The 23000-nt window shown below is 32.5% G+C and overlaps 2 protein-coding genes across 3 annotated transcripts; both read right to left on the bottom strand.

Moving 5' to 3' along the window:
• Positions 1-2009: 2009 nt before the first annotated feature.
• LOC125224125 (polyadenylate-binding protein RBP47-like) lies at positions 2010-6423 on the bottom strand. Its single transcript, XM_048127481.1, has 6 exons — positions 5886-6423; positions 4080-4584; positions 3794-3879; positions 3584-3714; positions 2733-2829; positions 2010-2333 (listed from the first exon to the last, which is right to left on the bottom strand). The coding sequence occupies exons 1-6, from the start codon at positions 6237-6239 to the stop codon at positions 2193-2195; spliced, it is 1314 nt and encodes a 437-aa protein (XP_047983438.1). The 5' UTR covers positions 6240-6423; the 3' UTR covers positions 2010-2192.
• Positions 6424-15719: 9296 nt separating this feature from the next.
• On the bottom strand, positions 15720-18551 carry LOC125224127. Of its 2 annotated transcripts, none has more exons than XM_048127483.1 (6): positions 18224-18551; positions 17275-17510; positions 16934-17192; positions 16429-16608; positions 16200-16355; positions 15720-16108 (listed from the first exon to the last, which is right to left on the bottom strand). In XM_048127483.1, the coding sequence occupies exons 1-6, from the start codon at positions 18251-18253 to the stop codon at positions 15935-15937; spliced, it is 1035 nt and encodes a 344-aa protein (XP_047983440.1). In that variant the 5' UTR covers positions 18254-18551; the 3' UTR covers positions 15720-15934. The 2 variants fall into 2 exon arrangements, with proteins under 2 accessions (XP_047983440.1, XP_047983441.1); XM_048127484.1 differs by lacking the exon at positions 18224-18551 and adding an exon at positions 17702-18155.
• Positions 18552-23000: the final 4449 nt, after the last annotated feature.

Raw genomic sequence — 23000 nt, 5'->3', positions numbered from 1 at the left:
AGCTCCTCTTACGGTAACAAACGTCAGGTTCTCGTATCCCACCGCGTATCCTCCAACCTCCCCTTGAGAGTACCATCGGTGCCAGTTGCCACAGAGTCTTAATAGTGAGTACCTGGTTGTTGACACCGATACCATTTTATCCGTGTCGCCATTGTTGGAAACAAAACTCATTTAGTAGTTGACATTTTTTCTTGTACTAGTTTAAATTATTATTTTATTGACATTTTCAAGAGAGAGTATGACATCTTTATCCATCTTGTACAAACAATTCAAATTTAGTAGTTGACATTTTATCTTTGTACTACTATATAGTTTAAATTATTATTATTATTATTATTATTTTATTGATATTTTCAAGAAAGAGTGTGACATCTTTTATCTATATTGTACAAACAATTCTCATTTAATAGTTGACATTTTATCTTGTACTAGTTTGAATTATTATTATTTTATTGACATTTTCAAGAGAGAGTATGACATCTTTATCTATATAGAACAGACAATACTCATTTAGTAGTTGACATTTTCTCTAGTACCCATGACCTCCTTGATGACAGGTAAAACTGTCCCTGGACTCAGTCCGAAATACGAGATTACAACATTAAGAGAAACAATTTCGTTCCACGGTGGTAGAGTTATTTTCATTTTTAGTAAAAATCAACACATTTCTTCTTACTTACGTTTTTCTCTCTACCTTTTTCATATCATACTTTATTCTTCACTTAACTCACCTAACACAATTTTTCTTAAATTGTGTGTCGAAAAGAAATATCTCTACTACTATAAACGTAGGAAGTATTAATCATTGTATATTTTTTTTACATATGATATCATTTTCCACCTGCAAACGTTCCATGGCCCGGGGAGAGCTTCATTGACATTCGCGTGAAGTGCTTGTTGCACTTCAGGCGTGTTTAGGTACGTAAAAACTTACTTACTTGAGCATGGATCAAATGAAGACAACTGTTTTTCAATGCAAAAATTAATTTTGAACGATGAAATTTCGGGCTAGAAACTATAATAAACCTTAAAAATAATACGAGTGGCGTAGTGTAGTAAAGTTTGAACCTTAAAGAGGCGCGTAGGCGAGATACATCCTGATAAAGCTATTGATTGGCGTGTTGTCCCTAAGATAAAATAACTTCGTCTCTGAAGTAGCAGCACCGCTTACAGCAGAGCTACAGCAAACTGGAGTATGGCGATGACAGAGCTTCGACGGAAAGATTATTAATTACTCCCTTCGTCCGCGAATGGATTCTAGCACGGGTTTTAATAAATGTTAAGAAAAGTGGGTGGAAGAAAATTAGTGGAATATATGAGTCCGACTTGTATATATTAGTTTTAAATTATATGTGAGTGGAATGTGGGGTCTCTTTACCATTTATGGTAATAATGAACCGGGACTCTTATTCGCGGACGGACCAAAATGAAAAAACGGAACTCCTATTCGCTGGCGGAGGGAGTATACACTAACAACATATAATCACAAATAAATACTCACTAAAAATATGAATATAATAATTTAAATTAGCACTGATATATAAACCCCCCTCCGTCCACGATTAATTGACACCAATTTTCTTTTTCGTCCGTCCACAATTAATTGACATCCTTACTTTGAACTCCTTACATCCGCGAATAGGAGTCTCATTTTTCTATTTTGACACTAATTTTATTTTATGTCCGTCTACAATCAAAAGAGTTCAATCATGGATAGAGGGAATAGTACTTTATAAAAGATGTGAGTAGTATAAAATACACTTACTAAAAATTAAAACAAAAAAAGGATTTTAAATCATAAACACACCAAAATAGAAAAATGAGTCATTATTTCACATGAAAGGAATATTAATTATACATTAACTACTTAGAATCATAAATAAACTGGGCAATTTCAATACCATCGGTGTTTCAAAGTAGCCTTTATATTATGAGCCATTCCTATCTAGTGCACAAAAATATTACAACAATTTTCTGTTCATCATTATAGTTTCTCAAAGAATCAATCATAAGCAGGTAAAAAACTAGAGTCATTATAAGTAAATCTCAATCTTAAGTTCAAAAAAAAAAAGTAGGCAAGTCTCACGCGGTATATAATCCAGCTACAAAATTCTTTTTTCCCATACATCATCTGGGTTTGGATACATTTTTCCCTCATAAATAAGAGCTCTAAGATACACAGCAGAGCTGGTTTAGCTGACTGGCTGTTGGAGATTTCCGTGTCCATTTGAAGGAGGTCCGTATGAAGGGCTGGCTGCAGCATATCCGTAGCCATTGTAACCTTGCCTCCCATAATAAGCCCCGTTCCACTGACCATTAGCATCCATCCTCGACTGCCAAATAGAACGAAGAAAGTTTAATCAGATAGTTTCATGGGCCGAGAGCGAGGATTGACTAACACATATAAGCAGAGTTGTCTCTGTGGACTGTGGTATCATTCACTGTAAGAATTGGTGTTACATTTCAAAAGTATCAGACCCTCATATGGAAAAAAAATATCGAATTCTAGATTGCAGCAATAGCATGCCTGTTAGTAGAAATAGTTTTCAGGTACTGATTAAGTTCAGTTTTTGCTTATACTAGTAAACAGTTTTCAGTTTCTGATTTGGGTCGACAAACTTACTGTATTTTGCCATGACAAGAATCCACTTTCTCTCAAGGCTATATTCGGTGCAATGCGTATACCAGGACTACTCCAATCACACAGCAAGAGTTGAAGGTGAAAGACTTACCTGCTTGTTACCCATAGTTCGACCCCATGAAAGACGAACTGTCTGCTTGCCAATAGTCGTCCCATTTAGTCTCTGAATAGCATCCTCTGCATTGCTCCTGTTAAAGAGACCATTGTCATCCCATGGTTATGCAACCAAATCTCAAACTTAGACAAAGCAACTAGAATTATCGCAACACTGGCCTGACAATAAAAAATTGTACTTCCATGCATATAGATAGGACATACAACTAGTAATAAATGGCAATTGATAGGAAATACAACTACCTATTGAATCCACAATCAGTTAAACGAATATCAAGTACATTTACATAATTAGTCTAATAATGGGGTGTTCGGTTGTCAAGATTAAATCTCATGATTTAATATGTGTCATGTTTGGTTCGTAAGATTGAACCCTACAACTTAATCCTAGATGGATAGTCTCATGATAATTAGTCATAGCCTCCCCCTCCAACTAAAATAATCCCACAACTTAATCCTAGATGGATAGTCTCATGATATTAGCCATGGCAACCGAACGCCACCTAAAAGTATAATTCACCAGTACACGCCATCTTTCCATAAATAAGACAAACACATTAAAAAGTAGGAAAAAAATAGAACAGAAGGAAATGCCTGTCCAACTTCAGTTTCAATATCAAAACTGACACCATCTACAAGTAGCAGATTGGGATAAGCACCTCCATCTAGTAACCAGTAATTATGCGGACCAATGAACTTAATTACAAAACCATAATTCTTTTATTTAACCAAACATATATTATGCAATTTTTCATCCATTCTTTTGGCAGGGGCGGATATTTTCATGCAGTCTAGTAGGTTACTAGCAAAAGAAACATCATATTTGACCTGTTTGCGTATTGAACAAATCCACATCCCTTTCCAGCTGGTATTTTCACAGAGAGAACCTCTCCAAATGGAGTAAAAGATTGTCTCAGCTCCTCATCAGTTACATCAGAGTCAAGTCCTCCCACAAATATCTACAAGAAGCATGGGCAATATGATCATGCAATAACTTAGCATTAGCCAAGTGACTCCCACAAGAGGTCCAGGACTTACTGTTGTGTTAGATGAGTCGTTCTCAGGCTGACCTTGAGGGACAACACCATTTGCATATCCACCACCACCACCAGACAATACGACAGCTGAATCAAGAAAGTGAATAAAAATGTTGGTGGATGAGACTACAAAACTCTTATAGAACATGCGAAAAATTTATTCCGCACCCAGAAAGGTATCCTATTCATACTAAATTGGGAATCTTCTGCTACAGTAATATACTTGTGGATTACCAAATGGACAGTAGATAATAAAAGCCAATCTAACATAAATATGTAAGTCGCACCTTGGGAAGAATATTGCTGTTGTTGTTGTGGTGAAGTCTTTTTAGGGGTTGCAACACCAATTCGCATAGGTCTGCTAGAAACATAAACACCATTCATTTCATTCATGGCTCTGGTCTTTTCATTTTCATCTCCAAACCTGACAAACCCATAGCCTTTTGAACGGCCACTATTTGCATCAACCACAACTTTAGCACCTTTTACAGATGGATATCTACTAGCAAACGTGTCGGTCAACATTGCATCAGTAACATCAGAAGCCAAATCTCCGACGAATATTGACAGATCAGAACCAACATCACCACCATTACCACCAGTATTAGGTCGCCTATCACCAGTGCTAAAGGCTGCCCAGTTCAAGCGAAATGGTTGCTCGGTATTCGGCATGGTGGTCCCATTAAGACTCTGCAGAACTTTCTCTGCTGCTTCATGAGAATTGAACTCAATGAATCCATATCTCTCAGAATGACCTGTCTGCTTATTGCGGATTATCTTGGCTGAGACAACCTGCATGTTTAGATAAAAGAAGTTATTAATATAAAGAGTAAATTAAAATCTTGTAATCAAATACTTCGAGGATTATGAGAGGCAATGATCAACTTATGGATCACCATGCATTCATATCGTTAACTTAGGTCTTCACATAGCGCTATAACGAAATGCAATCTTCAGGGAAAGAACTAGGTTATGTCTATGACCTATCAAAGGACACATCAAATTTACTAAATAAAATTCAAGTCCAATCAGTTTGTGCAAGTAAGCATTCCGAGAAGGCAACTTACCAGTTACAAAGTGGATCATTGTAATTTAAAGCATTGGTGATTCTTCATTGCAAGTTAAATCCAACTAATTAGCAGACACCTTTTCAAAACCTTAGTAAGATTAATGAACTAATGTTGTTGAAGCATTAGTATATGTATGTTACTTATACTGTCACTCTGTCAGCCAGACAGAACCAAGTCAAGAAGAGGGGAACATTGTAATGCAGGACAACAAAATTTCTTCTATCTTTAAGGGGTTCAGTACAACGACTATTACAAAGTATCTTCTATTTAAGTCTATTTTAATTATTAATTTCATAATTAATGGGCTAATGTTGTTGAAACACAAGCAAAAAAAAAACGATTAGCATCAGACATGGTCATAATACCTCTGCAATATTTATTTCCAACAGACATCAAATGCTAAAAAAACTACTCCCTCCGTTCCATAGTAATGGAGGCGTTTCTTTTCGGCACAGAGATTAAGAAAAATTGTGTTAGGTGAGTTAAGTAAGGGGAGAGTAAAGTGGAAAATGAAAAAGGTAGAGAGATGAAGAGAGAATAAAGTAAGTGGAAAAATGTGTTGACTTTTACTAAAAAGGAAAATGACTCTATTACTATGGAACGTACCAAAATAACAAAATAACTGCTTTAGTATGGAACGGAGGGAGTAGTTATTAGTCCGTACAACCAAAATCTAAGTCGTAGTTACAAAAGAAAACAACATTCCCTCTCCTTCCCCAGTAAGGCAATAACTGTTAGTCTGTACAATACACAGGACCAAAGTTTTGGAAACTTGCGTTCTCAATGAACTCAAAAAGCCTTCGGTCTAGCATTAAATTTTCTTTCAGTTTATTTTTACCTTTTATTTTCTTTTTCTAATTTGTCACATACACTCAATTCTCAAACGCAATCAATAAGCTACGCTAAAGGAATCCAACAAAAACATTACTGTATAATTATATCAACATAACTGCCACTTTTAAATTATAAACACGAAGCATACATCAATCACTATCCATCAAATAAGTAATACTATTTCATTACCTCTCCAGATTGAGAAAAGCACGACTGGATATAACCTTCATCCATCCACGGCTGGAGATCTCCAATCCAGATCGTTTTATTATCCTCGGCGCCGTTCTGAATCTGATTGCCGTGCTTCTGCCCCTGCGCCAGCTGCGGCTGCGGCTGCTGCTGCGGGTGGTAGTACGGGACGTAATGTTGATTGTACATCATGTGCTGCTGCATCGCCATAGCCGGATACTGCATCGCCATCCACTGCTGCTGGTACTGCTGCATCGCCATCCACTGCTGGTGCTGCTGCATCTGCTGCTGTTGCTGCTGCTGCTGCTGCTGGTTGTTGTTGTTCTGGCTCTGGTTCAAATCGCCGCCGTTCATATTGACTCCGCAGCAAAAATTCACCTCTCCGCCCGAGTTCAAATCAACTCCTCCGCAAGAGATTAGGTTACCTCTTCAACCAGGTATTGGATAGATGGGGAGAGAGAGAGGCAGGACTCGGAGAGGAGAGAGAGAGAGAGGGGTTTGCGAAGTCGGCTAGCGAGATAGCTAAAAGTGTGTGAGGGATCTAGGGTGGATTGGATTGAATTCAGCGTGTGGCATTGTATTTGACGATGCGGAATCTGAGCCGTTGGTGGGGAGAGGTCATGGATGGTGGCCGTTGATTGGGGAGGTGGTGGATGTGGGACCCGCGTCGTGGTTTTGATCTAACGGCTGGATTTGATTTGGGGGAGAACAGCTAAGATCGACTGGATCTGAATTGACGGCTGGAAGATGCTGTTTGGATATTTCTAAATCTAGTTTTAGGGTAAAACTCTACTGGCACACCGGATTTGTGGGATTCCGAGCACATAGAATTTCCTCTTATATCCTTTAATTACTTGTCAATTTATCATTATGATTTATGTGACTATACTAAAAATTTAATTGCTCCTCGCATTCAATAATTCCAAACTTTCAATAATAACAGATTAATAGAGAATTATTATTGATTTAATACAGTGATGAAATTTCGGAACTCAATTTCAGTGGTAGGAAAACTTGAAAATGTCGGTTAAAGTCAAAACAGTAGGCATCGTCGAAAAATGTCGGTTAAAGTCAAAACAGTTGTGTCGTCATAACCACTATTAACAATACTCTCCTTTAACGACTAAACATCGTAATATAAAATAAACTACAGTTGTATAGTAAGTACTTCTTCCGTCTCATTCAAGATGTCAACCTTTTTCTTTTTAGTTTGGCATGCCCACTTTCTATATTTGGAAATAAATCACTCTCTTCTCTTTCCTTATTAAAATACAGAACTACATTTTTCACTCTATTTATTCCACCTAATAACTTCTCATAAAATCTCGTGCTACAAAAAGATATGGATATCCTGAGGGAATGGGGGAATATTAATTATCTGAATATTTTTTTAAAAGTAAAAAGATATTACAAAGTGAAATGTTTAATATTGAAAGTAAATTAACTAGGGGTGCAGGTGTTAAAAGCACTATTTTATTTATGAAAAAATAAAATAAAATTATAAGTAGAAAGTAAAAAAAAAATTGCAAAATTTGTATGAAAACGTGCTTAATAGAAAATCAAAAAATATTTGTTAATTTTTTTAATAATGTTAAAAGGCATGCAGGTGAAAATGAAAAATAAAGATAATTTTGTACGTGAAATAAAAAAATAAAAAATAATCGCATAATAGATTTGGGGCCATGGCCCCAAACTCCAATGTGCATTTATCTCTCATTCAAGAGAGTACGACCTACTTGCAATTTCCAAATTATAAATGTCCGATATTATTCTAACGAGTTTTATCGCTTTTATGTTTTACTGTACCTTTTATAATATTTTTATTTTTATCTGTAATATCTATCTATTCCAACTAAGTTGAAGCATTTATTTTGGACATTAAAATTGAGATATTGATTTAAATGGACTAAATGATGATAAAATAAAATAGGAGAGATGATAAGTAGGTGAGAGAAGTAAGAGTGATTAAATATTACTCCCTCCGTCCTACAGTAAGAGTCATATTTTGTCATTTCGGTTCGTCCCACAATAAGAGTCACATTTCACTTTTTTCATAAATGGTAAGTATGTATCACATATTCACATTCCATTAATTCATTTCACTCATATTCTATTATTAAACAAATATAAAAACATGGATAACATATTACACTAACTTTTCTAATTCCTTATTCTCCATATTTCTTAAAATTTGTGCCCACATTAAATACGATTTCTATTGTGGGACGAAGGAGTATGGTTTTTGTCAAAAATTGATAATGATTTAGAACATTCCAAAATAAATTAACTCAAATTAATTGGGATTGAGAAAGTAACTCTAAACACATTACTTCATTTATACTCACGTAACAATGTCTCCGTATCATCAATATCTCATATTTTATGAGAAAATTTAATTCGATTGGGTGGAACTTCTCGACAAATTAACTTAAAGACACAAACTTTCAATTTAAAAAAAATTAAACTGGTCTGATAAACAACGTTTAAAAAGATTTTAACTGAACAGAATTCTTCAACAAATGGAATGTGAAAAATTAAAATTAACGTTGATATGAACTGAAAATCAAAATTTTACAATAATATCTGAAAACAAAAACGAATATCAGAAAGTAAAATTTTCTTGAATTACTTATATAAATATGTTGTAGTCAATTAACATATCCAAATAAGTAAATTTAGATATCATAATATCCACTAATAAAAACCAATACAGATATCGTTTGTTTTAGGTATTTGCCAAAAATTAAATAGCGCGGAATTTGGTTTGGTCCTTTCTTCTTTTATGAGTCTTCGTAATAGAACATTAAATAGTGAAATCACTCAAGATACTATCATGTCATAGATTTATAAATTATAAATAGTGAAATCACTCAAGATACTATCATGTCATAGATTTATTGGCCTTTTTATGGGCAACTTAAATATGACGCACTAATAATTTAAGGAAATGTATAGTTACCAACTATAGTTTAGATTGTACTGTATGTCGTAAAAATAGTTTTCTAATTTTTCTTATATAAATTTGTGTATGTACATATAATGAAAACAATATAAAGATATGTATGACAAAAGAAACAGAATTTTATTTAACTCCTCGTTTATGCAATTCGAATTTTCAAATGAAACAGCTAACACCAATTTAAGGAATATTATTGATTTTTATTAGTGGAACATATACAAATAGCATATCCCTATGTGGAGTATAGAAATATACTTTATTTTCAATAAATATCATATTAGATACAGTAGTCTAATGGTTTTGTTGTTGTGTTTTTAACTAAGAGGGGTAGGGTTCAACTCTCAACAAAAACATATTTTTTTTCCATATATTACTTTTTTATTTTACCAATTCATATTTCTTCTTATTATCAAAATAATACTTTTAAATACTTTATGAAATCAAATATTTACTGCTCTAATTATATCAATTTTGTATATAATATTTACGAATTATGATGATTTTGAATGTATATAATATTAACAATAATTTTACATTTTTAAATGAGTAATACATATTTGCAAGCTAATGCATGTTTATATTTTATTAACGAAGCTAGTGCTACTTAAATATTAATGTATAATATTATTAATTTTATTGTTTAAAATAATATTAGATAAAATTTTAAATTCCGCTCCCGCTATTTTCGAGGTCTGGATCTGCCACTACATCGATTGTTGGTTTAAGCTTTGAGGAGATTTTGTTGTTTATTGTGGTGCATTATTTACATATATATTGTGGCCTGACATTTATATATATTGTTGTTGGTTTGTTATTTGTTAGTTTTTTTTATACTATGTTTTTTATATTTAATCGATTTTGTTGTTTGTTAGTTTGTTTTTTATGCTATGTTTTTTTTATATTTAATCGATTTTGTTGTCTGTAAATTGTTTTTTTATCAAAACAGGCACATTAATTTGTTTTAATAAGGGCTATATATTCAAAAATAATGAGTTCATAATTTTGAGATAAAAATTTTCTAATGCTTTTGTTGTGATAATATCATCTTTTGCAAAACAATATCCACAAAATATAAAAATTTGGTATTATGCATTTACCCCTTGGCGTTATGCATTTTGTTCATTACAAAAAACTACTCTTTCTCAAATTTAACTTTGAACGCGTGTTGAATCTTCTCCTACTATTTCCTACACGCCTTTGAAGTAATTGAAGTAATTAAGGTTGGATGGAAAACCGAAAACTGTAGTACGGTAGACTTGCACTTGGTCAATACGAAGATATCTTTGTGCCCCCACCATTTTCCATGTTTAGTTGGTCAAAATGTTCTAAATTTGGGGGTGTGGACCGTGTGATGGTGGGTGTTCGGAGTAGAGGGGGTGGGGGCTACAAAACTTTTGGTCAACAAAGTTGGATGGTTTACATAGTTGGACTATGGTTAGGTGCTTGACATAGAACTTTCAAATATTCCAATATTTAGTGTTGATGGTGAGAGGTTGCTTAGTCTTTATGGTCTTACTGTAATTGAGGGTTTAGTAACATAGTTCATCCATCTCATTTGAATAATTAAATACATACTTTGATTGGTTTGAAAGAAATAAAATGATAGTAGTACAAATCAAGATCAATACGTACCTCGTTAATTTTTCTCTCTTTTCTACTAATTTGATTTTTTAATTTTGAAATCGTTATCCAACCCTGTTTATCAATAAGATTATATTACTACGTTAACCAACAACTCATGATACAACAAAATTTGGTGGGGAGCCCACCAACAATACAATTTGACTTGGTGATTTTTCAACAAGAATGGAATATAGTTCTTTACTAGTACAATTCGACATATGGCAATGTATGTAAAGTCATGAAGACATAAGTGTAGGTAATATATTTAGACTAAAGTCCCTTTTGGTCCTTAACATATGACGATTTTTTAATTTTAGTTCAAAACATTATCTTTTGAATTATTCGGTCCCTCACAAATAAAAATGGGTCCCATTTAGTCCATTTTGGATGGTGCAGTGTAAAACTAACGGTTAACGGATGATTATGCGATTTTGACCAAATTAAGCGTTTAATTAAAAAAATTAATTTTTTTTCAAAAATAATAAATTACTACTATAATTCTAAGAAACCAATTACCTCCGCCCGCCGCACCTAAATTTCTAATCTTTTCCCTAACAATCACCTCCGCCGCCTCAATCTCCTCCTGCCCTATCAAGAAAACAAGGATGTGGTCGTCTCCGGCCACCTCGGTTGCATGAATTTGAAGAGCAGTCGCAACAACAGCAGCCAAGAAATCTGGCTCTGGTGACTGGTGCGCTGGTGCAAAGTATTTCAACCGGAAATTTCCTTCCCGGAATGTTGAAAATTGGGGCACAATCAAAGTAATCACTAAACTTGACTACATCAAGAGTTGCGCTGGAGATTAGCAATTTGGAATGGACGAGCTCGAGCAACATCCTTGAGCAAACTGAAAAGAATGTTTGTATTGACGGTTTGGTCATGTGCCTCATCCACCATTATCACACTGTAGCTGGCGAGAATGGGCTCTTTGCGAAGCTGTTTACGGAATTCGTGGAGTAACTGTCATGTGTTTCAGAATTGTATTCTTCGATGTGCGGTCTTCGAATCGAATCAAGTAGCCGACTTTGTGCCCTAACTTCACCCCCTTCTCTCAAGCGGCGATGCTCACGGCCGCCACTCGCCTTGGCTGCGTGTATCCCTCCTCGTCAAGAAATTGTGGTATCTGCGTCATCTTCCCGGAGCGGGTTTCTCCCAAATCTACTGGGGATCTTGAAAAACGATGTACCGAAGAAGAAGAAGAAGAAGAAGAAGAAGAAGAAGAAGAAGAAGAAGAAGAAGAAGAAGAAGAAGAAGAAAGAAGGGAGTTCTTCTTTTATTTTAGATTTGGGTTAATTAGATATTAGAAATTAATAAAACATAATTATTAACTTAATCCGGTCAAAATCGAATTAAAATTCGTTGACTGTTAAATTTTAACAGATCCGTCCAATTCGGACTAAATGTGATCCAATTTTATTTGTGAGGGACCGAATAATTCAAAAGATAATGTTCTAAACCAAAATCAAAAAATCGGCATAGGTTAAGGACCAAAAATGGACTTTAGTTATATATTTATAACCAACTATGTCCTTCATGTTTCAACTCATATTAGTATTTCACAAAAACACAATTATTAATGTCATACAAAATTAAAATATGAGACTAAATGGAGAACCGGAATAGCATTGTGTGCTGTGTTGGATACGTGCAATTTTGATTATGTAATAACGTCGTCCATATTTGAAATTTAATAACTCAATTTCTCATATGAAAATCATCACATGGTCGGAAGTGACTTTTTCAAATTAGGGAGAATTCACTTTGAAAAAAGAAACAGATTAATGGATATAGTTATGAAATATTTGAGAATCGCAAAAACAATAATATATGGTGTAATTTCTTTTGTGACTTCCTGGAATTATACATCAATTAATGAGTAATATTTTATAATCTGTAATTGTACTTTTCATGGCAAAGCTTGGGCCTGATTTACTCATTTGAAACCAGAGGCCATTAAGATGATCAGATTTTCAGGGGTTAAAAACACGAAATTATTACTAAAAGAAAGTTATTATAGTACTACTATATTGTTTTTTTTATTGAATAAAAAGATCAAACCACCAATGACGGTGACTTGGTGAGCAATAAAAGTTTCAACCCAACCAAAAACGGACAACAAGACGAGGGGTAGAACCATTGAAGGTTGAGGGCATCCACATCGCATCGTGTGGGTGTCTCCATCTCGTCCCGGAGCAATGACGGATCCAGAAAACCGAACTCGTGGGGTCGAAAAACAATTAATAATATACTGATATTTAAATAATTATATATATATAGGGGTGTACTAGTATAACAACTAATTTTAAAGTTACAATGTACATCCAACCACGTGCTGCCACATGGCACGAAAAATGCAATATTGTATACAGAAAAATGCAATACGCATTTGTAGAAGCTATAAATGAATTTCGGCAAATTGCATTTTTGTTATATGCAGATTGCATTTTTTATTGTTAAGTTTTGCATTTTAGATATTGACTGTTTAAATTGCATTTTATATATAGACGGATTGCATTTTTATATATGAAAATGCAAAACTTAACAATAAAAAATGCAATTTATGTGAAAATGCAAAACTCAACACTATAAAATGCAATTTACATACAACAAAAATGCAATCTGCGAAAATGCATGTACAACTAGATTGCATTTTTGTGTTTAAAATATTGCATGTTTTGTGCCACATGGCAGCACCAGATTGGATGTACGTTGTGATTCTAAATTAGGGGAGCACTAGAGAGTGCTCCCCTATATATATATATTAATATATTAAAATATTGCATTATTTTTTATAAGCACGGTAATTAAATAATGCTAGTATCCATATTTTTGAAAATATAAAAAAAAAGTATCATACACTAATTTAATTTTATTTGTAATTTTACAAATATTATTGTTATATAACTACAAATAAAAATAAAAGTCAAATTAAATCAAATTAATGAATCATACTAAATGACAATTATTTTTAATATTTTCCACATTTTCAATTTACTTGGACTATTAATAAAACATTAATTAAATCAAACAAACTGCAGACACGTGTTAAAATACTACGAAGTATTTAAGTTTACAATTAAAAGAAAGAAATAAAATAATTTTGAACTTCTGCAATTTTTCTACCTTTTCCAATTTTCTCATGATGCTTTTTCTCTTTGCTGAAACTATTTCACCTCTCCCCTAATCTTTTTTCTTCAAATTTTCTTCCTCATTTCTCTTCCGTGGACACGAAGAAGCCGAAGCGTGGGGTCGGAACTGATGCAGACCGTTGGGTCGACGACTGATTTTGTGAGGTTCTCGGAGGTATTGACAGACCGCCGGTGGGTCGGCTGACCCCACCCGACCCCACCTGGGTCCGTCATTGTCTCGGAGAGACGAGACGACAGCGAGACAGCGATGCAAGCTTCGTCTCGTCGCCATCTCGTCTCCGTCGCGTCCCGCATCTCCTTCCGAAGAGGCAGCTGGCGAGGCGTCTCGCCACGCGCCTTGGCGACGTGACGAGCTGTGGTTCGTGCGTGACGCCCACTCGCCGGCCTACGAGTGGGCATCGTTTATATCCATTAAATTGATTTTTTTTAATTTTTTTTTTAAATTCATAAAAAATTCAAAAATTAAAATATATATATAACAAAATTCCAAAAATTATACTAGCCGTTTATAGCCATTTTTTTTCAAATTTGTATTTTTCAATTTTTTTAAAGCCTCCAATCACTTCTATTAATACCAAATCATTTCCACAAATTATCCACCATAAAAAAAACTATTTATTCTCACTCAAACACTCTACATTCTTCATCTCAAAACATTTTTCTTCTCCCAAATTGAATCAGTTCATGGATCCATTTGAGCAAATGCGTCTAATAATGGAACAATCGCTAGAAGAAGATCGACGTAGGGAGGAGGAAGCCGCGGCGCGTCATGATCTTCATTAGACAACTCTTTCTTCTGCTTCTTTGTCTCCAATTTTTTTAATGGTGTGTTTTTTTTTTTATGATTTTAATTATGTGTTTTTTTTTTAGGAGTTTAATTATGTGTTTTTTATATTTTTAGGATTTTAAATTGTAATTTTATTTTATTTAATGAAGTGTGTTTTTTATTAGTTGGATTTGTTGAAAATAAAAATAAAAAATGAAATTGAATGAATAGTTAAGAGATGAGATGGTTAAGAGATAAAAGAGATGTAGGTGTTGTCTCTTAGTTAAGAGATGGAGTGAAAAAGTACAGTGGGTGATAAGGCTCGTTTCATGCATTGGTTTTGGGTGATATTATATACTCCCTCCGTCCCAAGGAAGATGACCCCTTCCTTGGGCGGCACGGGATTTTATACAGCTTAATTTTTGTGTGTTAAGAGGAGAGAGTAAAGTAAGAGAGAGGGAATAAAGTAGAGATAAATGTGTTTCCATTTTAAGTAATGGGTCATCTTGTTTGGGACAAACCAAAAAGGAAAGTGGGTCATCTTTAATGGGACGGAGGGAGTACTTTTGGAGGAGATAATGCACAAATTTTGAACTTAAATGTGCAGAAATCTGCTGGATCCAGGAGTTTGTGCTAATTAACCTGTCAGATGCAAAATAGCTGATTAACCTGACATATACGTATCTATCTCGTTATTAATGATTATATAAATTTTGCATATATTGTTGTGGTCTGTGGGTAAAGTTGTAGAATTCAATAAAGTTTGACTAATTTTTTTTGTAAAATATTTCATCTTTGCTTAAAGCCACTTATATTGTGATAATTCACATCGGGAAAGAGGTAGTACTTACAAACTTTTTATTGACTTAATGAACTTATATTCTGAGGAGGGTATCCACCAGTAAACCTATGACTGTTTTCTGTGTTGATTTGTAGGCGTCTTGAAGGGTGGACAACTGATCCAAAAATTTAAAGTTGTTTCAAATCTTATCGACACATTCAGCGACTTTTTTTTGTGATGCTATATAGACACATCTAATGATAAGACAACTGACCTAAAGATTTAAAGTAGTTTGATACCAAAAGGCAAGGTCGAACGAATCAAAACCTTTAACTTAATAAGTGTACTTTATTTTTGTATTATTGATACTGTCTATGAGTAGTATACTAGGGGTGTTCATTCTGGATATATATATTTTTTTATTTTGCGTGAGAAAAAAATAATTCAAAGCGTACTCACATGAAATTGAAAGAGAAGAACAATAAATACCCAAAATGTAATTTCAAAAAATGTAGTCCCAAACTATTTCGGAGTAGTGAAAATTAGTCTTAGACAATTGAAACAATATTTCACCTTGCTTGCCAAAAAGAACAATAAAAAACATAAAAGTCATAAACAAAAACATACACACATTCATAAGGTAAAAAAAACTCTCCCATCAAAATTCCAACAGGGGAATCTACCTGTTAGCTTATACTGTTGAAAGAATCAATGAATAAATAAGGTAAACCTATATCATCTATATATACAGCAACAGCATGATCCAGATTCCTACAACTTGTAATCTTCATGCAAATAACTTTGATAAGGCGTTCCCTCAAGCGCCTTCTCGATGTCTCCCCAGTTCTCGACCTGTGAAGACAGCGATCCTTTGTGTATCTTCACCTGTCGGCTACTCAGGTCTCGAAGAGGAACCCTCAGAAAGTTCTGAACGTCGACTAATTTCTGCGTTAAAAGGAGATAACAACTTGATCTTGAAGATAAAATGCAACATAGATTTTGTTGAAATTGAAAAAAGTTTCAATGCGCCTCTTACTGTTCGATTGTTTATTATGTCCTCGTAGTAGAGGATAATATGGCGGGTGCTCTTAAAATATTCCATGGATTTGTTAACGAGATCTTTCACTTGCCTCAGGTTCGGTATAAGCAAACTTGCGTTAACAACTGGCTTGTAACTGGCAAGTATCTTAGCCTGCAGTAGTTATATAGTACTTTGTTATGACCTGCATTATGTAGAAAAGAGAGAGGAAGAGAGAGGAACGGACGTCATGGGTTGAGTGCACATGAGATCTGTGAGTCCCGTTTAGTAGCTTGGCGTTCTGGTCGAAAGAATTTGCTAGGATGGAAATCATACGACGCAGCAGATTCCTTCTGAAGAGAAAAATTGCTGAAACTCCTTTAGAGTTGAAGTATTCCACTATTTCTTCATGATGTTGCATTAATCCCTGCAAAGAGATAGCATAAGAATATCATCTAGAACCGAAGATATTGCTTTTTAAAACTAAGAGTTCGCTTAAACTCATTAGTAAAATGAATTCAATCTTTATTTTCTCTTGATTACTCTGTTGTAATCAGCTGCACATAGTTAGATAAGCTCCCATTGTTAATTTCTAGGTTGGCTAGGCGCAAAACAGCTTCGAGAGAAGACGTGTATATCATGGCATCCCTCCAAATAGCACAAGGTGATGTGTAAACAAATTGATTTCAACATATACAAAGAAGCAAATCAAGACGTTGCTACCATTTTATATCACAAGATCAAGAGTTCACCTGGTTAAGCATCCATTTCAATCCAACTGCAGCTGTACACTCGTTTTTCGAGGCACTTGTGAACCAATCAAGATTATATATCTTATCCAATGTTTCCACAATTGTGGATATGTTACTTCTTCGAACTTTAACTGAGAAAATCTCCCCGTTGGAGCTAATGTTCATATGACTGTTCAACAACGTCTCAAACCATCCACTCCCAGACCTCTGTGTGGACAATATTGCAAAGTAACGTACGGGATTACATGCACATTCTTCCCTAATTATCAACCAAATCAGTAAATTCAGCAGCAATTCAAATCCGATTATCAGAGATAGTGTAGCTGTAGACAAAGTCTAACCTGTTGAAAGTCTCTGGTTTGGGGTAATGTACATAGGGCTTCTCAGAAGGCTCGATATCTGCCACATCACAAGCTCTCTCAGCCATCGGATAACTCAACAACCGCATAGTCGGGTGCCCGCCAATTTGCTTTAGACAGACTGAACATATGTAAATTCCACACACCATCACAAACATCAAAACCAGCATCCTCAATACCAGAGGATTTTTCTTTGGATGTTTCACAATCAAGCTGTCCTGAAACTCAAGAAAACACCATAGCAGTAAGAAAAAGAACAGCTTTTGATCCAATACCACGAACCCAAATACTTATAAAATTAATCTCTCAAACTTCCACTATATGACAGATATAAGCTTGGATTAAGCAACAAAACCTTAGGAAGATTAGATTAGAATGGTGAAGCAAAAGGGCATAATGTTGATATTACCAGAAAGAGATGTCAGCACATAAATCTCTCAAAATCCAAGTGAATGACAACAGAAAATCTTGGATTAAGCTCCAAAGAAGAAGTCATCAGCAACAAACCCTTAGGTAGACTAAGGATTTGAATGGTGAACACAAATGGCATTTTACTTTCTTTAAAAAAGTAAAATAAAAAGGCATGAAATTCAAATCAACAAAAAGAAACATCAGGTGAAACAGGATAAAGTTCACTAATTTAAACAAAATCTTGAAATGCCCTTTACACAGATAACTAAAAAAAACATAATCACGAGCTTCCATTAACAATAACTGTAGAAATTCACTGAACTTTCAAAATCCTGACACCCCAGATCAAGAATGATTTTTTATTAAAAACAATCAATTAAAAAGACAATCTTTACACACAAAACCACACACTATTAGCATTAGGGCATGGTCTGTCATTCACAAATCTAAAAGAAATAAATTTCAAGTGAAGAAATAATAAGAAATCAATTTAGCAGGAGGAGAAGAGAAAAAGGCGTGCCTTTGCCCAGAAACAGAGATCGTCCGCCATTTCTGTTCAATGCCCAAAATGGAGAGCTCAGATTCACGGCTGCTTTACTCTTTTCCTCTTCACTGTTTCCATCGTTTTTCAAGTGAGAAAAGAAATTGCATGCAAATGCAACAATACGTGTATAGAGAGATAGATATCTATCCACCGAGGAAAAATAAACGCGAAAACATTGATCTTTTATTGCGGTGAAGACCAATATGATGAATGACCGTTGTCAGGCTCTGCTTTCTATATTAATCTCATGGATTAGAGATTGATTTTCAATCAGATTTGCGCCTCCCAACACACACTGACACACACACTCTCTCTCTGTGTAGGCTAATTAATTCTCCATTTCGTGGAATAGTATATGGGTAAATTAACTTCAAACGACGTCGTGTGGCTTGCTTTGAAATAATCAATCATTATGTTGGAATTTAATCATTGTCAATCGATAATTACTAAACATTGTTAAATCGGACGTCAATCGATAATGGCTAAACATTTCATAAAGTTGATAAAAAAATCGAAATTTCGACACTATTGACAAATTAATCTCAATTTAATGATTCTGATTAATAATACTTTATATACGTGCGCAAAGCTATTTTTTTATTTGAGTTTGAAAATACTTTGTTTATACAACTGGAATAGTACTCTATTGTGGAATTAACAAGTATTTCCGATTCCTGCGGCCGGCGAGCCACGCAAATAATTAAAAAAAAATCATGTAAAACATAAAATCAAAGACGAAATCTGGATATTTGCTGAATTGAATAACTCTAGTGTTTTAGTACCTAAATTCATGTCCGTGCACACGACATTTTTAAAGGGAAATAAACAAAACTTTATATTGTTATATTCAGTATTTTGGATATTGAATTTCGAAATTAAAAGTGTCTCTATCCAATAATGGCAAATTCTTGAAAATTCTGGCCCCAATCAAATATTGGAAATGGGAACACAAGACAGAGATTCATGACCAGAATACAGGTAGGTGGCTTATTTGTATTAGATGTATGAATTGTTTATATGGAGTATTAGATTTTACTATACTATAATGTTCCGATATTCTTTTATTATGCTACACACAGAACACCATTTTCATTTAGTTCACATTAGATAATTTGTTTCACATGGATTAAATTAGGTTGATAAGGTCCTTAATCAATGGTGCTAACATAAATTGTGTACAATAATAGGAGCATTGCATTGTACTATAACTTACTCCCTCCGTCCCAGGATAAGTGAGCATAAACTTTTCGGCATGGAATTTAAGGAAATGTAGTTTTGTTCGTAAAATGGAAAGTGAATAAAGTAGAGAGAAAAAATAAGAGAGAGAATACTAAAAAAAAAAATGAGTCGTTTATCTTAGGACGTTTTGAAAAGGAATTTGAGTCGTTTATCTTAGAACAGAGAGATTATTAATTTGACTAAAAAGACAAGACTTGTTAAAGATAAAATAGCAGTACTAGTAAATAAAAATAGAGAAAGCAGGCTTTTGCTGCACACATGGAGTAATAATTGGAAAATGGCAAAAAAGCGGTCAGTAGTGGGGAATGACAATGCAGATTCAATTCATCCAAAATATTTTATTAATTACCTTCCTTTTTTGTTGACAAATACACAAATAGGTGTACTTATACAATTGTAGTGTGTACTATTAATTCATGATTCTTTTTACGCGAGGGAACATTTTTTTTTTCCACGAATTTTGGCAAAGTATTATTTTAGGTCCGTAAACTTTGAAAAATCATTTCAGGTCCATCAACTATGGATTAATATCATTTGAAGTACTTTCTTACTATTTCCAATTTTTTCTGAACAAAAATACCCTTGATACCTTAAAGGGTATATATTTTTAATAAACTTATCCTATACTCATATTTTTTATAAATATCTTTACTATATACTTTTTATGAATTTTCTAAATATAATTTGACCTTCAATATTATCACTTAATTTTGTGACATGCAAGAAAAGATCCTTATTAAATTTTTTATTATTAAAGAAAAGTTCTTTATTCAATTTTAAAATTCTTTAATATAAAAAATTGAAGAAGTAATTTTACTTGCATGTCACATAATTAAGTGATAATATTGAATGTCAAATTATATTTAGAAAATTCATCAAAAATATATCGTAAAGATATTTATAAAAAATATGAGTATATGATAAGTTTATTAAAAATATACCCTTTAAGGTATCGAGGGTATTTTCGTCCAAAAAAATTTGGAAATAGTAAAAAAGTACTTCAAATGATATTAACCCATAGTTGATGGACCTGAAATGATATTTTCAAAGTTCACGAACTTAAAATGATACTTTGGCAAAGTTCGTGGACTAAAAAAGATGTTCCCTCTTTTTATTTTAGTTAGTTCTCACTTTCAATATTTAGAGCATTATTATATTATTAGGCCGGAGTATTATTTGTAAATATAAGCTTAGTTTAATTTCTATTAATTGCAGATAATGGTAATAGAAAGAAAATCAAAGAACATTTCTCTTCTGTCTTTTACAATTTTTTTTTTTTCTAATTGCATTGTTGCCTACATTTCTTTCAAAAAATTGCCATCATTAATGGACAGAGCATACAAATTAAATTAAGTCTGATCCACTCTTGCTTAAATATAGTTACTACAATTATTTACCCCTTCTTGCTAAGAAGAATTTTATGGTACTTCCGATTTTGTCACTTAAATTACCTATTTATTCCTATGAACTATTTATGTCAAAAAAGTTTCTATAGACTGCGTTTGGCGCATTCCTCATTCCCATTTTAATTTTTATCACACAAGAATTTAATGCCCTGTTGCTGTATTTGCAATTTTGCATTGAATCCTCTTCCCCCAGAATAAAAGTATATGCAATTAATTGTTCGATTCTCGAAATTAATTTTTTGTTTTTCAAATTTGAATTTCTTAAATGGGCAGTGATAAATTAACAAAAATTGTATATACAAAATTGGACATTTTAGATATTTTACCTTCACAATAGTTAATACATTACATATTTACCCTTTTATAACTATTTATGGAAGGGTGAGTTTCTAAGTTTAATACCTGCACATTTACTAAAGATAATTCAATCTATTATAAAGCCACATAGTTATAGCTAAATCAAAATTAAAAAGATAAATTTACCAAGTTCTTCACCATGCATTATTATAAATATTGGACAATTATTTGAAGAATATTAAATTTATTCTATTTTCTCAACACTCAAATACGTATACCTTATGCAATAAAATCTAATGAATAAATTGACATATAAAATGTTAGTAGTCAATAGAAAAAAGTCACATAATAGTATTGTTATCCAATTAGTTAAATATTGTTATTTTTATATTTAGTATTACAATCCAACTAATAGAAAATTATTATTACGATTAATCAGTAATAAAAAAATAAACTAAAATAATAATAGTTATTCAAAACAAACTACTTCATTGCGTAGTAGAAATTACATAAATTATAAAAATAACTTGTAATATACTTAATTAATTAGTATTACCATCCAACTAATTAAATATCATTCCATCGATTTCTTTGGGTATTGTATATCTTTACTCGAAAATTATGAAATGAATATAAAATAGTAAAAAATGAATATTAACAAATAACAGTCATTTATATCCAACAATTTTAATACTCTTATTAGTAAATATTAAAATTGTAAATTATTAAACAACCACCGTTTACTTAATTTGTTAGTACTGTCATCAAACTAATTGATTTTTTTTTATATTCAATATTTTGACTCAAAACCATGAAAAATAAAATAATTATCATTAAGTTGATTTCATTGTATTCTCAACATCCAGAATAAAAAATTATGCAATGAAATTAAAATTGACATGATATTTAAAAAATAATTTAAATAATTTTTATTTGCATCGAACTATTTCATGATGGAACAATTCTAAAAATTATAAATACAAATGCAACTACTTGTATATGTACTTAATTTCTACTACTATAAACACCCTTCATTTTAATTTTTAGCATTACCGTCCAACTAGTTGAAAATTATTATTTTGATTAATCGGTAATAAAAAAATAAACTAAAACAATAATAGTTATTAAAAACAAACTTTTTCATTGTGTAATAAAAATTACATAAATTATAAAAATAATTATTTGTAAATATACTTAATTAATTAGTATCTCATCCAACTAAATTACGTCGATTTCTTTGAGTATTGTATATTACTCAAAATTTTGAAATGAACATAAAATAGTAAAAAATAAATATTAACAAATGACAGTCATTCGTATCCAACTATATTAATACTCTATTAGTAAATTTTAAAATTGTAAGTTATAAAACAACCATTATGTATCTTATTATTATTTTGATTAATCGGTAATAAAAAAATAAACTAAAACAATAATAGTTATTAAAAACAAACTTTTTCATTGTGTAATAAAAATTACATAAATTATAAAAATAATTATTTGTAAATATACTTAATTAATTAATATCTCATCCAACTAAATTACGTCGATTTCTTTGAGTATTGTATATTACTCAAAATTTTGAAATGAACATAAAATAGTAAAAAATAAATATTAACAAATGACAGTCATTCGTATCCAACTATATTAATACTCTATTAGTAAATTTTAAAATTGTAAGTTATAAAACAACCATTATGTATCTTTACCTAATTTCCTAATATTATCATCACACTAACTGATAATGATTATATCAATTTTTTTGTATATTCAATATCTTGACTCAAAAACCATGAAACAAATTAAATTTG

Source organism: Salvia hispanica, chromosome 4 (genome assembly GCF_023119035.1).
Source record: "Salvia hispanica cultivar TCC Black 2014 chromosome 4, UniMelb_Shisp_WGS_1.0, whole genome shotgun sequence".
Taxonomy (NCBI): domain Eukaryota; kingdom Viridiplantae; phylum Streptophyta; class Magnoliopsida; order Lamiales; family Lamiaceae; genus Salvia; species Salvia hispanica.
The sequence above is the reverse complement of the archived record's forward strand: the minus strand, read 5'-3'. Positions and strand labels throughout refer to the sequence as shown.

Excerpts from the sequence above, each read along its gene's own strand:
- LOC125224125 (XM_048127481.1), bottom strand. The coding sequence starts at position 6,239 with ATGAACGGCGGCGATTTGAACCAGAGCCAGAACAACAACAACCAGCAG. Across the intron at positions 2,830-3,583 it reads TTTGTTCAATACGCAAACAG|GAGCAATGCAGAGGATGCTA; the intron begins GTCAAATATGAT and ends TCTCTTTAACAG. Across the intron at positions 2,334-2,732 it reads GAACTATGGGTAACAAGCAG|TCGAGGATGGATGCTAATGG; the intron begins GTAAGTCTTTCA and ends TCTATTTGGCAG.
- LOC125224127 (XM_048127483.1), bottom strand. The coding sequence starts at position 18,253 with ATGGCGGACGATCTCTGTTTCTGGGCAAAG. Across the intron at positions 17,193-17,274 it reads AAACCAGAGACTTTCAACAG|GGAAGAATGTGCATGTAATC; the intron begins GTTAGACTTTGT and ends GTTGATAATTAG. Across the intron at positions 16,356-16,428 it reads ATGTGCACTCAACCCATGAC|GCTAAGATACTTGCCAGTTA; the intron begins GTCCGTTCCTCT and ends TAACTACTGCAG.